Source organism: Denticeps clupeoides, chromosome 3 (assembly GCF_900700375.1).
Source record: "Denticeps clupeoides chromosome 3, fDenClu1.1, whole genome shotgun sequence".
NCBI classification, from domain to species: Eukaryota; Metazoa; Chordata; class Actinopteri; order Clupeiformes; family Denticipitidae; genus Denticeps; species Denticeps clupeoides.
In genome coordinates, this window is record NC_041709.1 from 36,621,585 (window position 1) to 36,635,949 (window position 14,365).

Genomic DNA, 14,365 nt, shown 5'->3' on the forward strand with positions numbered 1-14,365 from the left:
TTAAGAATCAGTAAATTAGTGTAATTACATGTCATGTACTAAAGTATTACTGAGACACAAATACACTTGATAAAGAGCAAAGTATGACTGGAACACACGCCGCCGTAACCCTGAATAAATCCCGTCCTCTGAGCCCAGTTACTGAGACATTCAGCATCTAAACTAGTTACCAGGTCTCTGGTCATATGGAGCATCTGCATCACACCAGGACTGTTCTGCGGGTGTGGGGTTTATAAGCAGGCGTGTCCAAAGACAAATGTCCCGCAGCCTCGCCGCTCCATCGAATGTCACTTTCCAGGACTCTCCAACTCCAGTCTTTGGTTTCAGGTTGGATGAGTCTTGATTCTTGCACTGTGACCCCTCCCCCCCACACACACACACACCCACTCTACTGCGGACCAGGAACCCCATAAACCTCCAGACTTCAAGACTTTTTATTGTCATTGTACCTGGACAATCAAATTAGCTGGCAAGACCAGAGGGGGGTGGCGGTGAAGAAACCCTGCTGTAGTGATGTGGGGGGAAATAAGCAGACCCATGGAAGCAGCAGCAGAAGCCTCCTACCTCAGATCTCTCATCACTCCTCGCTCTGCACCTCCATCTCTCCGATCCTCCAGCACTGGTCCAGTCCAGAGATCCACCATCTCTCAAGGTCTCGGCTGCCTGGTGGTGGAACCAACTTCCACTAGATGTCCAAACAGCTGAGTCTTTAAAGACCTTCAAGCGCAAATTAAAAACCTTCCGGTTTATTTTTATATATATAAACTTTATCTACAGATCAGGTCCTGGTGAACTTCACTGATGGATATTTTAAAGCACTTATGTAAGTTGCTCTGGATAAGAGCTTCTACCAAACGTTCTAAATGTGTTTTACATGGAACCCACAGTGCCGCCTACTGGCCACGTAAAGAACAACAGACCAGTAAAGTACCAGGAACCAGGTTTAAAATTCCAGATTCCATTTCAATCTCACATCCCCACATTAAATACAATGATGTCCAGAAGTTAACGAGATAAGGAACATCTACATCCTGCTATTAGGAGCTGGATCTCCACTCTCGTTCTCTTTAGTTGGTTGGAGGTGGGTGAGGAGGATTCCTTCTTCTGAGTGGTCCAGCGGGGCAGGAAGCAGGTTGTGGGTTCGAATCCCGAACTGTCAAGTTGCCACCGTCCCTGGTACTTTGTTCAAGATGAACATGACCTATAAAAATTTACGTCTGGGGCCTCGTAGTTTAGTGCTAATTGCATTTTTTATTAATAATGACGCACTGATATTTCATACAATTGTAACCAAACAAAAAAACACACCTCTAATGCAGATTTGTTCAGAAGATCGTTGTATTTATTTTTAATTAATGATCGACTGATGAATAAATCACTGTTACGAGTACACTGTGATTTTTACTTCAAATTCATTTATATACAGAAAATAAATAGTGTGATTTTGGTTCTTAATTGGACTTTTTCTTTCCTCCAAAACCAGTGCAGGAACTGGACCACAAACTCATCCTTAGTAGAAAGTTCAGAAGTTCAAGTTCACAGAAGTGAAACTGAAACCACATCTTCTGGTTGGTTCTGGTCCGTGACCAGATCTTCCACCACATTCCTCCCAATGTGGATCCTCTGATGTCTTTTGAGGTGAGAAGAGCGTGAAAAGCTCATCTCACACTGACCACACTGGAAGGGCTTCTCTCCAGTATGGACCATCTGGTGTGTTTTCAGGTGCGACGATCGTGAGAAGCTCATCCCACACTCGCCACAGTGGTAGGGCTTCTCTCCAGTATGGATCCTCTGGTGAGTTCGAAGGTTTGTCGCTTGTGAGAAGCTCTTCCCGCACTGTTCACATTTGTAGGGCTTCTCTTCAGTGTGGGTCCTCTGGTGCGTTTTCAGCTCCGATGCTCGTGAGAACCTCATCGTACAATCTCCACACTGGTAGGGCTTCTCTCCACTGTGGATCTTCTGGTGTCTTTTAAGGTTGGATAAGCGTAAAAAGCTCATCCCACACTCCACACACTGGAAGGGCTTCTGTCCAGTGTGGATCTTCCGGTGTTTCTTCAGGTACGCCGACTCTGAGAAGCTCTTCCCACACACCACACACTGGTAGGGCTTTTCACCGGTGTGCTTGGTCTGGTGCGTTTTGAGGACCGAAGCTTCTGAGAAGCTCTTCCCACACTCCACACACTGGTACGGCTTGACTCCGGTATGGATGCTCTGGTGCGTTTTGAACTGTGATGATCGTGAGAAGGCCATCCCGCACAGGCCACACTGGTAGGCCTTCTCTCCGGTGTGGGTCCTCCTGTGTCTCTTCAGTTGAGACGTTTGCGAGAACGTCATGCCGCACTGCACACAGACGTACGGCTTCTCTCCAGTGTGGGTCCTCTGGTGTCTTCTGCGGTTGGAGGCGTGCGAGAAGCTCATCCCGCACTGGTCACACTTGTATGGCCTCTCGCCAGTATGGAGTCTCTGGTGTCCCTTAAGACCTGCCACCTGCGAGAAGCTCCTCCCACACTCCAGACACGGGTAGGGCTTCTCTCCAGTGTGGATCCTCTGGTGTATTCTAAGGAGCGCCGCTTCCAGGAAGCTCATCTGACACTGTCCACACTGGTACGGCTTCACCCCCGCGTGGATCCTCTGGTGTTTCCGAAGAGCTGGTGCGTCTGAAAAGCTCCTCCCACACTCGAGACAGTGGCAGGACTTTTCTCCTGCAGTGTCCAGCCTCTTGATCCCGGACGCTGGTGGAACGTTCACGCTGCACGGCGCGTACTTGTAGGGCTGCTGTCCCGCGTGGGTCCCTTGGTGTGACTTCAGGTGTGACGCCCGCGAGAAGCTCCTCCCACACTGCTCACACTGGTAGGGCTTCTCCCCGGTGTGTGTCTTCTGGTGTCTTTTCAGGTGCGGCGCCTGCGAGAACCTCATTCCACAACGTTCACACTTGTACGGCCGCTCTCCGGTGTGTGCCCTCTCGTGTCTTCTGAGGTTGGACGCTTGTGAGAACCTCATCCCGCAGTGTTCGCAGCGGTAGGGCTTCTCTCCGGTGTGGGTCCTCTGGTGCTGGTGAAGGTTTACTGCTTGTTTGAAGGCCTTGCTGCAATGTTTGCACTGGAACATCTTCTGCTCTGCTGTGTTGCTTCCATCTGTAGTAAAAGTAAAAGTTGAAACCATGAACCACCACGTGGTGTGGAGATGTTACCAGTCATGTAGTCCACACGTGTGAAGCTGAGACACCAGCCAATGGCTGAACTTGCTGAAGTCTCCACGTTACAGAGACGTTATATCCTCCACACAATGCTGGTTCCATATGGGTACCGTTACAGCCCTCGTTTTCAGTAGGAGATCTAGGGCTTCAGTAGAAGTTAGAGACGAGGAGGCTACCACTATGATGCTGTTCCATCTTCTACATCTACCTACCTACAATGCTGCTCACCCTTTTGTCACCAACGATGACCGTGGGGTCGATATGAAATTTCATGTGCTCCTCATCAGTCCAATCGGTAATTATGCTGACCTGAAGCTCCACACCTTTAGCTCTGTGTTTATGTTTAGCTCTTCATGCAGTAAAGCTGGCCTGAGGATCTGGAAGGTCCCATAATTTCATCATGATTCAGCACACTCACCAGAGGAGACAACGTCAGTAGAGTTGTTCTCTTCATTTTCTCCTGGTTCCACCGCTTCACCACAGTCCGCACGTGCAACCACAACAGATATCACCTGGAGTGGATCACGTGTAGAGTTCTGGTCATCACTCGTTACACCAGCAGATAACTCAGATGGACTGGCATCCATCATGGGACCCTGGGACAAGAAGAGGATCAGATATTCACCAAAAAAACAAAAAAAAGTCCCCTCAATCACTAATACATCATAATGTTCTACTGGTAGTAAATAGGCCTCCGCATACGGAACGTGTACGGACCTTCACGGACCTGTAAATAAAAGGTTACAGAGTTTAGATCATAAACGTGCTGATTATCTGGTTACCATGGCGTCTGGGGTGGTGGTGGCCTAGTGGGTAACACACTCGCCTGTGATCCAGAAGACCCGGGTTCAAACCCCACTTACTACCATCGTGTCCCTGAACAGGACACTTAACCCAGAGTGTCTCCAGGGGGGGACTGTCCCTGTAACTACTTACTATGAACCAGAAGACCCAGGTTCAAACCCCACTTACTACCATCGTGTCCCTGAACAGGACACTTAACCCAGAGTGTCTCCAGGGGGGGACTGTCCCTGTAACTACTTACTATGAACCAGAAGACCCAGGTTCAAACCCCACTTACTACCATCGTGTCCCTGAGCAGGACACTGAACCCTGAGTGTCTCCAGGGGGGGACTGTCCCTGTAACTACTGCTTGTAAGTCGCTCTGGATAAGGGCGTCTGATAAATGCCAAAAATGTAAAATTATAAAATGCTGCAAATGTATCGCTGACTCATATTACCTGTACTGCTGCGCGCCACTAGGGGGCGACTACAATATTTTCGGTTTGTTATACGTGAGTCATTTTGATATGGGCAACATGGTGGAGAAGCCGAGAACGACCGCATGAGAACGAGAGGAACGGACTGACATCATGAGCATGAGACGCCGGACTTTCGCTGAAGAAGAAAGTGAAGTGATTGTCATGGTGAAACACTGCAGCACAGCACACGGTGAAGTGTGTCCTCTGTATTTATAACCATCACCCTTGGTGAGCAGTGGGCACCATGACAGGCACCTGGGGAGCAGTGTGTGGGGACGGGACCTTCATTAAGGGGACCACAGTTGGCACCATGACAGGCGCCCAGGGACCAGTGTGTGGGGACCTTGGCACCTTGGTGGATCGGGATTCGAACCGGCAACCTTCTGTTACTCTGGAGTCAGGACATCATTTTCGTCCTTGTTTGAAGGTGGACTTTATAAGTTCCATCGTTTTACCTCCTTCAACACCACAGAAGAAGAATCGGGACCAGTCATCTGGCTGTCGGGGCTGGACGGGACGGGACAGGACGGGCGAGGTGCAGAGCGAGGCCGGGACCATTTCCACATGCGCCGTGTCCTGCCGACTACTGACTGCAGCGTTTTAACAGCTTTAACGCCGTCATTTTGGAAAATCTAATTTCCGTTTTTTGAGGATCCACGGAAAGTCTGGTATGATGTTCCTCTTCTGCAGAGGACCTAGCGGTTAAGGAAGCAGCTCCATAATCAGAAGGTTGCCACCATGGTGTCACTGAACCACCATGGTGCCACTGAGGTCCCCTTGATGAAGGTCCCGTCCCCACACACTGCTCCCCGGGCGCCTGTCATGGTGCCCACTGTCACCAAGGGTGATGGTTAAATACAGAGGACACGTTTCACTGTGTGCTGTGCTGCAGTGTCTCACAATGACAATCACTTCACTTCAAAGAAGGTTCCAGACAGGAGAAGTGGTTCAGAAGAACTAGTGTAGATGGTACGTGTCTCTGGATCAGGGCGTCTGTGACTGGAATGATAAAGAGGATCGATGCCAGAACAACGTGGAACGGAGACGAAATACGTTCATTTCGCTCGGTGGGGATTGGTAGCGACAGCAGATGACCCGGAAACACCACAAATAAGAACTCGGATCATGCACGTCAATCATATTCACTCACACACCGTCCTGCAACAGCTGGACAACTACACACACACACACACACACATATATTTATATTTATAACATGAAATAACACACTCGCCTTCCCAGGTTCTACCATGGTGTCCCCGGACATGTCCAGGGGGACACTGTCCCTGCTCTGGATAAGAGAATACAAGTTCCTCCGACTTCAGTTTATACCTTCTAAAATCCCACCGAAATGACGTCACAGACAAGAACCCCACGTGATCCAGGAGCGACTCTGCATTAGTTTATAGAACAAACCCGGGTTCTAGACAGAAGGAGAAATGATATGAGGACTTGTCACAGCACAGGGAAGGTCCAGCAGCAGAACATGGAACCCTGGGAGGAACTCTGGAGGAACCCTGGGAGGTCAGGAAAAGTCCTCCAGACGACGTCAACACGACAACAAGAAGAGGAAGTGGGGACAAACTTACCAGAACCAGGCGCCCCAGTTTCGGGTTTATTCAGGTACAAGAACTCGCTTCACATTCGGGACGGAGAACGAAACATAAACACGGAGAGCGCGGCAAGAGGCGGAAATGACGTCACAGACCGGAAGTGACGCCACCGCCACTGTTTTTTCTTCTTCTTCGTTTTTCACCTAAGCTGCAGCGTCATTTTATTAGGAAACACGTACAAAGACCAGACGCTGCAATATAACGCATCAATACTAGTACTTATTCATAATTACAGCAAGTAGGATAGAGCAACACATACATAAACATTAAAAGAGCCAACTATTTTATTCTAACTAGTGTAATTAGTTTTACTTAGTATAGTTTGTTTAGTTTGTTTGCTGTAATCTTCACGGGCTGGTGGGACAACTTGTCCTGCTCCATTCGACTAGCTGAGACTACCACCACCTTTAAGATGCAGCTGAAAACCCTTTTGTTCAAAAAGTATTTCAGACAAAGTCTGAACACGCACACACACTCACAAAATAAAAAAATCGTCTAGCACTTAACAATTCCCTTGCATGTTCTATTCTTGACAAGTTAGGCCTTAGAGTATGGAGGGTGGAGAGTGCCACAATACAATAAATATAATAAGCTCTCCATATTATCAGGGCTCTTAGTTTTTAACTCAAATTCTATAGAAACAGAGTGAGAATTGCTGGTGTCTTCCTCTTGTAAGTCACTTTGGATAAAAGTGTCTGCCAAGTAAAGTAAAGTACAGTAAAGTAAAATAAATTAGTGTGTATATACATATATATTTTTCTTATATAATTGTACTATGGTGGGGTCTGTGTGAAACATTATTTCAATACACGGTGTACTGTGTTGTACTGACAATAAACCAAATTTGAATCTTGAATCGGGTTCAGATTTGCGATGGAGGCTCATGAAGCATCGAACCACTTCCTTGACCACTAGGCCACCGCTGCCCCATAGATTTATATGTATAGATTTATATATTTATAGATTCTTACAGTGTATTTTTTATTCGCATTTGCATGTGTGTCAGGTTTGATGGCACCTGGACACATCACCTGTGCCCAATCCGGACAGCCATTAGAAGCCTGTGACTCCGCCCCTCTGCTGGGACGGCATTTTGGTGAACTCTTTAGTGAACTTGACCTGGCAAGGTCTTATGTGTATAGTTTAAGTTCTGGCAATCGCCACGGGTGTTTTTCCCCTTTATTCCCCTGTTCTCAGCCATCGCGCTGGTTTTGTTTGTGTTTAAAAATAAGTCCCTGTTTCTAGTGTTTCTAGTATGTCCCGACTTTGCGCTTTCTTCCTCCGTCACCTTGCCGCCGTGACAATATGTTGGTAAAGCCAACAAAAACATATTGTTCTTCTATCATCTTCTACTCTTTATTATTATTATCACGATTTCATTTTACAGCCACAAAATTTCCCTAGTAGTAAGTGGGGTTTGAACCTGGGTCTTCTGGTTCATAGGCGAGTGTGTTACCCCACTAGGCTAACCCATTTTCTACCTAGCTAGCTCCACCCTCTTATCTATCCTTCTCTAATCTCTCTCTAAACTCTCCAAAGTATCTCCAAACTGTCCAAACTCTGAATTCTCTATCAAAAACCCCACAAAAGCAGTGACGTGACACAGCCGGGCAGCAAGGCTTCTGATCTGGCTCCTCCCCTGAACGAAGCAAACACCCCTCCATTACTCGACACGCTCCGAGGCTTCTTCATCCGACGTCTCATCACACCCAAAATGTGTCTAGATCATGCATGCGTGCATTAACTATAAAAGTTTAAATCTGTACATTTGCATTGCATAGATTGTTTTTCTTTAATATTCATTAAATATAAGTTTATAATTATTTATGAATGTTTTTTGTTCTGAGGTACAGTTACTTTCTACGGAAATTATAACTGGGCAACATAATAATGATTTTTATTTCCTACATTAAACAATATATGTTAAAATTGTGCATATAATTAAATTATATTTTTTCTAATACACTTCATTGTGGCTTAATGTTATAATACTATGATGATAGATTTGACATAATACAACATAATACAATTTCTTAATTAAATCATCATCAAAAAGTTTGAGAGCAAATACTTTGATCTTTTTTAAATTAAAAATGCCTGTAATGTCCAGAATGGGGGATTTAATCTACTTTAGGTGAAAGTGAAAGTGATGTGATTGTCATTGTGAAACACTGCAGCACAGCCACTTCCTTACCTGCCAGCCCCCCTCATGGGTTAAATGCAGATGCCATTTCGCTGTGTTGCTGTGCTGGGGTGGTAGTAGCCTAGTGGGGTAACACACTCGCCTATGAACCAGAAGACCCAGGTTCAAACCCCACTTACTACCATTGTGTCCCTGAGCAGGACACTTAACCCTGAGTGTCTCCAGGGGGGGACTGTCCCTGTCACTGCTGATTGTAAGTTGCTCTGGATAAGGGCGTCTGATAAATGCTGTAAATGTAAAATAATGTAAATGTAAATGCTGCTTTCTCTTTCTTGTAAGTCACATGACTTTAGAGGAGGGCAGCAGGCAGTGGGCGGCTGCAGAACAAGATCATCAGGAATAAAACCAGGAATCCAGCAGCTTCCTGACAGTCAGACAGCAGACCAGAGTCTCGGGTAAGAACCTGCTCACCTCTAGATAATCTCTAGTTCGTTTTAATAAGCATGTGTGTGCTGCTTGTGTTCTGTAGGTATTTTGGAACCCCTTTTGTCTGCTTTTAATAAAACTCTTCATAGTTGGCAGCTATGGCAGGGGAGATGAAGGGCGGGGTTCACCCCGGGCGGGGCTCAGCCATTGCACTCCGGCTGTGCTCACCCCAAATGTGGCAATCTCAACAGCATAATTTCTGGTAGTGGGGGACTGATTTTGTGGGGACGGTAGTGGCCTAGCAGGTAAGGATATGGACCTGTAATCGTAAGGTTGTGGGTTCGAATCCCGACCCGCCAAGGTGCCACTGAGGTCCCCTTGATCTCGATACCGTCCCCACACGCTGCTCCCCGGGCGCCTGTCATGGTGCCCACTGCTCACTCAGGGTGATGGTTAAATACAGAGGACACATTTCACCGTGTCACTGTGTGCTGTGCTGCAGCGTCTCACAACGACCATCACAGCAGCGCAGCCTGATTAACTTGCCACATACCGTACTGGCTGAAGGTAAATTTATATTTCTATTTATATAAATCTAACAACTGGGGAATCATACAAAAAGATTGACTTATTACAAGAATTATTTTATCGTCTTCAACCTTTTCTGGGTTTTAGTGTTTCTCTTGATTTGTATAGAATTTTGTACCAAATTGTATTCAGTGATAAAGAAATGTAAATATATTTTAAATATTCTTACAATGTATTTTTTATTTGCATTTGCATATGTTGGTAAAGCCAAAAAAACATATTGTTTTCCATCTTCTTCTTCTCTTTATTATTATTATCGTGATTTCATTTTACAGCCTCAAAATTTCACAAATTTATTCGGCTCATATCCACTGGGTGGATCAATCGAACATTCAGATTTTATAGTGGAAGCATTTTTCCACCGACACACACGTCTAGCTGTGGGAATGTGGTTCTTCTGTTCAAACCAGTCCTGTAAGTTCATAAGAACAATCTGGGAGCCGTCAGCGATGAGAGCCATGCTTCGACAGAGGCGTGGCTTTCCTCCTGAGCTACCCAGAATGCACTGCAGATATATATATATTAAAAAGTTAAAATCACACTGGTCATATAATTCACCTGCAGATTAAAAAAAAAGACTCTTAGTGATTGTAATTGTGAAACGCAGCACATCATAATAAAAATGCATCATATTACATCATATTGCCTGATGGGTCATTTATAAATGTAATTTTTTAATAAAAGCGTCTTTGAAAAGGCTAGTTGAGGGAATGTGGTTCTTCTAATCTGATTACATGCCTTTTTCCCCATGAACAATACTCATGTTAGTCCAGGTTCTAAAAGAAATATTGTTCTGTTGATACAGCTACATGCTGATATATTAACGCTACTTTTATTATTCTGTCACACGATGGCTTATTCTTAACTTTATCATGTGTCAATAATTATACCTTTATTATCTATCTGTTCTCCTTTTTCGGCTCTGCTAAGCCCATCTGTTCACAGACTTTCCTTTCTAGTTAATAAATTGCTCTATTATTATTTTTCTCTTCACCTGAATAAAGTTTCTTCTCTACAGGACACTCAGCTTCCATCATGGAAGCTAAGGAGATGAAGCCACGTGCTGTTCCACAGGGCACCTGCTCATCTGGTCATGGTGGAGACACTGATGAGATGGTGTGGGTCGGGTTCCTAGACTCTGTTCCTGTCATCGGCTCTGTTAAAGAGGCTGTGGAGTGGGTCCTGGCTCTGGGTGAAGGAGATCCCATGCTTGCTGCTGAGAAGATGATGGTTGCACTGGGGCTGCAAAAGGAGACCAGTGGAAGAAGCTTTGGAAGATCATCTGGGTTCTGGTCAGCCGATGAAGGGGATGCAGGCGCGGACATGGCGGGAACAGACGCTGCAGTCGATGGTAAGGGAAAGACGGAGTGAGGTAGGGAAGGCAGGTGGTTCAGGCTCATGTTGGGCCCATTGTGGCCTGCAGACTCACCGTACAGAATCGTTAGACATCAGGGTCAGCATTGGCGAGGGCGGTCAGGTAGAAGATGCAAGCAACGTGCATCCAGTCAACAAGGCGGGAATCCAAAGAGCGAAGGCCAGGAACGCAGGGGCTCTCACAGGCCACCAGACAGGCTGCCCCGCCCCTGCCTGCATTGATTGGCCAAGTACGTCCGCGCAGTCAGATGAAAACAGAGATGTGGACATTATTAGATTTTTTAGATCACCGTGTCACTGTGTGCGGCGCTGCAGTGTCTCACATTGACAATCAAAAAAAATTAAAATACGATAATTATTGTACGTTTGGAAACGTTGATGCGATGGTGGATGTGAGGATGAGCGTGTGCCCCCTGCTGGCGTGGTGGGTGAATGAGAGCCGTGACAAGAAGGTGAATGTCAGTGTTTGTAAGGGGGACGTCTAGTTCTGCCCGTGTGAGACAGAGATGTCTCTCATGTCTCTCACTGATCATGTGTCAGTTCAGAAATGTAAATATTCTGATGTCTACATAGAAGAATCATCTACACAGGTTACATGTCTACATAGCTTCATGCTGACATCATGCACCAGACCCCCACTGATTCGTCCTACAGAAGACCACTCTGATTTCTCTTGTTCTTACAGGTGTTCCACTCATCAGCCTGTCTTCTTACATCGAGAACATGGCGTCTAAAGGGAAGAAAGGATCTGTGTCTCAAAAAGCCGGTCAACAGCAGAAGAATATGATTAAAATTAAAAACATGATAGAGGAGGCGATTCACCCTATAGATCCAGACTACCAAATTGACGAGCAGCTTCTTAAAGACGCTGGTGTACGTTCTCGAAGAGGAGAGCATGTGATCAACAACGATGTTCTTAAATTTCACAAAAAAATCGACAAGTTCCTGACAAACAGTCGTGATGTGCAGTGTCCCCTGGATAAAAGTATTCAGAATGATATCATGTATGAGATGGTGGCAGAGTTTGAACTAGATGAGCTGTACATCAATGTGAACTCTGTGATTTATGGAGTTTATTGGGGTGTGTTAAAAATCGCTCTGTGGAAGCTGCTGCATCCAAACCATTACAGGAAATTCAGCTCCTTCCCAGCAGTTCATAACTGGATGAGAGAAATAAGTAGAAGGACTGAAGAGGTGAACTGGAAAGATGAGGCCGACCGTATCATTACTAACATGAACGACTGCCAGGCTTATGTGGATCCTTTTGCGAAGGTGAAGTGGACTAGAAATTCACCTGACAACCTTAGAAAGTTTGAAGCTGCTAGACAAAGTGTAGCGGTCATGTACCAAGTCACATGTGGAACTTTTTACATATTCAGAAATCATCAGAGTAGATGGTTCTTCTAATAAATCATTACTCCTTCAGTATGCATGTGGAGTAATAAAGAGGTAATAACTACTTTATTACTGTAAACTCAGTGCTCAGTGCTGTTTTGTTGAGATGTCTCCTCGCATCTTTCTCATTTTGTTTCAGGCCATCAAGAAAAAATCTTGAATCTGTTTCTGCTCTATTGGTTTCTAGTAACTACATTAAACAAAATAAAGGTGGGATTTTGTGTATTTGTCTTACTCGCTTACAAAGACATAATATGTTATCATGCACAAATCTAGTGATGGTCCAGCAATTTATCTTAGCGTACATGGGTTAGCATGCAACCGTGCAAGCAAGCAACATATAGTCAACAAAAAATACGGCACCGCCCACTCCCACGTACACAGATGAGCAGATATTTAAAAGCACGACTTAATTCTTCGTCTCTCATCACTCTTCGTCCTCCTCTCCGTTCACCCGCCGCGTCATGCCCGCACGGACGTGACACGACCTTTCCGCCCTTTCCCAAGCCTACTGGTGAGCAGATGTTTAAAAGCACGACATAACATGAAATAACTGGCTCCACCCACTCCCACGTACACAGGTGAGCCTGATCCAGCGTTTCCCTGCCGACTGTAAGCTTTCTTATTAAATCTCTTCATTAAGTGTCTTAATTTGGTCAAACATCCTCAGTGTTCACACTTTACATCAGGTGACCAGAGAGACGATGTGAGAACTCATCTCAACTGTTACCAGATGACACTGAGACCTAAAAGAGGAGAAGATACAGCAGAGAAAATGTTTGGAATTGCATTTAAAAGTATAATAATTGAGTATATTTGAGAAATGAGAAATATCATGATGTCATGGTGTGGTAGTATCCTGGTGGGTAAGACACACGCTTCTAAACCAGAAGACCACAAAGTCCCAGGTTCAAAGCCCACTTGCTGTAAATGGCCAGCTGGTCTGTTTCAGAATTATGATCCAGAAGGGCCACCAAGGCCCTGTTCTCCTGTAGGGTGACGTTAGGTGTCAAGTCTCGCAACTCACAGCTGGACAGTCAAACCACTTTGTTTATGCTCCATAAATATTTAATGCTTAACACACCATGGATTAATAATGTACGCACATGGACATGAAGAAGAATTTCTACTTCCTGCCTTCTGAAGAGCGTCTCATTGAGGTTCCTGCACCATGTTGTATGAATGCTCTGTCCAGCGCTGGTACCTCCACCTTCAGAAACATGTGTCTAGGTGGAGAACATCAGTGTTACTAGAAGTATGACTACAAAACTCCTCACTGTCATCTTTTCAGCCAAAACCTCATTCTCACCACCATGAAGATGATCACTCTGCTGCTGCTCGTCTCACTGGTCGGTGGGAAGATCGTGCAGAACCTTCAAGACGGTAATGGCGCCGTCTATCCTACTGTTCTAGCTAATGTTTCTCCAACGCTACAACTGTAGGACTTATTATTATATCATCACCACCCTGCAATGACACCATTTGCAGGCTCACTCTACCCTGGAAGGGGGTCCCTCTCTGTATCACTCCTTCCCAACGTTTCTTCCTTTCTTTTTTTTCTCTCTCCTAGAGTTTTGCTCGCTGAGAGTAGATGATCTTCCAGGTAGATGATCTCTGCAAGCAACATTTAGATCCTTCATATTTGAATGCAGAGGATATTGTTGCTGGTGTCATAGAGAGTAGAAAACCAACATCTGCTGATGTTCTTCTCCATGCTCATCTGGCAGATCGTCTTGTTCCTTTCCTGATTACTAGATTAGTAGATTAGTGGCTGCAGCATTCTGTACTAGCTGGAGTTTACTCATGCACCTACTAGAACATCCAGACAATAATGCATTGCAGTAATCTAACCTTGATGCATCGTGCATTGAGATTCTTATCTTTGCAATATTTCTAAGGTGAAAGAATGCTGTTCTAGTAATATTATCTACATGAGAATCGAATGAGAGACCTGCGTCGATGAGGACACCTAGATCCTTTACTTCAGTACTTGGTGAGATAGAAAGTCTATCCAGGATTATGATGTAGTCAGCCATCTTATGTCTGCTTGAGGCCCAAGTACGAGATCTTCTGTCTTATCAGGGTTTAACAGGAGAAAGTTGGTGAGCATCCACTGTCTAATGTCCTTCAGACAATTCTCTATTCTGTTCAGCTGCTGCCTCTGATCTGGCATTGCTGACAGATACAGCTGTGTGTCGTCAGCATAGCAGTGAAAGCTAATACCGTGTTTGCGGATGACATTTACATTTACATTTACATTTACGGCATTTGGCAGACGCCCTTATCCAGAGCAACTTACAATGATGAAGAGATCAATTCCGGTTCACTAGGACCCCAACTATGAATACATCTATTTTATTCACTCTGT

At 45.3% G+C, this 14,365-nt stretch overlaps 2 protein-coding genes across 2 annotated transcripts; one reads left to right on the forward strand and one right to left on the reverse strand.

The window, feature by feature from the left end:
* Positions 1–1,333: 1,333 nt before the first annotated feature.
* On the reverse strand, positions 1,334–6,154 carry LOC114785712 (zinc finger protein 420-like). Its single transcript, XM_028972235.1, has 3 exons — positions 6,048–6,154; positions 3,615–3,792; positions 1,334–3,134 (listed from the first exon to the last, which is right to left on the reverse strand). The coding sequence occupies exons 2-3, from the start codon at positions 3,784–3,786 to the stop codon at positions 1,537–1,539; spliced, it is 1,770 nt and encodes a 589-aa protein (XP_028828068.1). The 5' UTR covers positions 3,787–3,792; positions 6,048–6,154; the 3' UTR covers positions 1,334–1,536.
* A 2,471-nt stretch (positions 6,155–8,625) lies between these two features.
* LOC114786901 (uncharacterized) lies at positions 8,626–12,213 on the forward strand. Its single transcript, XM_028974476.1, has 3 exons — positions 8,626–8,669; positions 10,247–10,579; positions 11,288–12,213. The coding sequence occupies exons 2-3, from the start codon at positions 10,264–10,266 to the stop codon at positions 12,007–12,009; spliced, it is 1,038 nt and encodes a 345-aa protein (XP_028830309.1). The 5' UTR covers positions 8,626–8,669; positions 10,247–10,263; the 3' UTR covers positions 12,010–12,213.
* Positions 12,214–14,365: the final 2,152 nt, after the last annotated feature.

What these genes read in the sequence shown, in the direction of transcription:
- LOC114786901 (XM_028974476.1), top strand. Translation starts at nt 10,264, where the DNA reads ATGGAAGCTAAGGAGATGAAGCCACGTGCTGTTCCACAGGGCACCTGC. An exon ending in AACAGACGCTGCAGTCGATG is followed by an intron (nt 10,580 to 11,287) that starts GTAAGGGAAAGA and finishes TTGTTCTTACAG; the next exon opens with GTGTTCCACTCATCAGCCTG.
- LOC114785712 (XM_028972235.1), bottom strand. Translation starts at nt 3,786, where the DNA reads ATGATGGATGCCAGTCCATCTGAGTTATCTGCTGGTGTAACGAGTGAT. An exon ending in TACTGACGTTGTCTCCTCTG is followed by an intron (nt 3,135 to 3,614) that starts GTGAGTGTGCTG and finishes CTTTTACTACAG; the next exon opens with ATGGAAGCAACACAGCAGAG.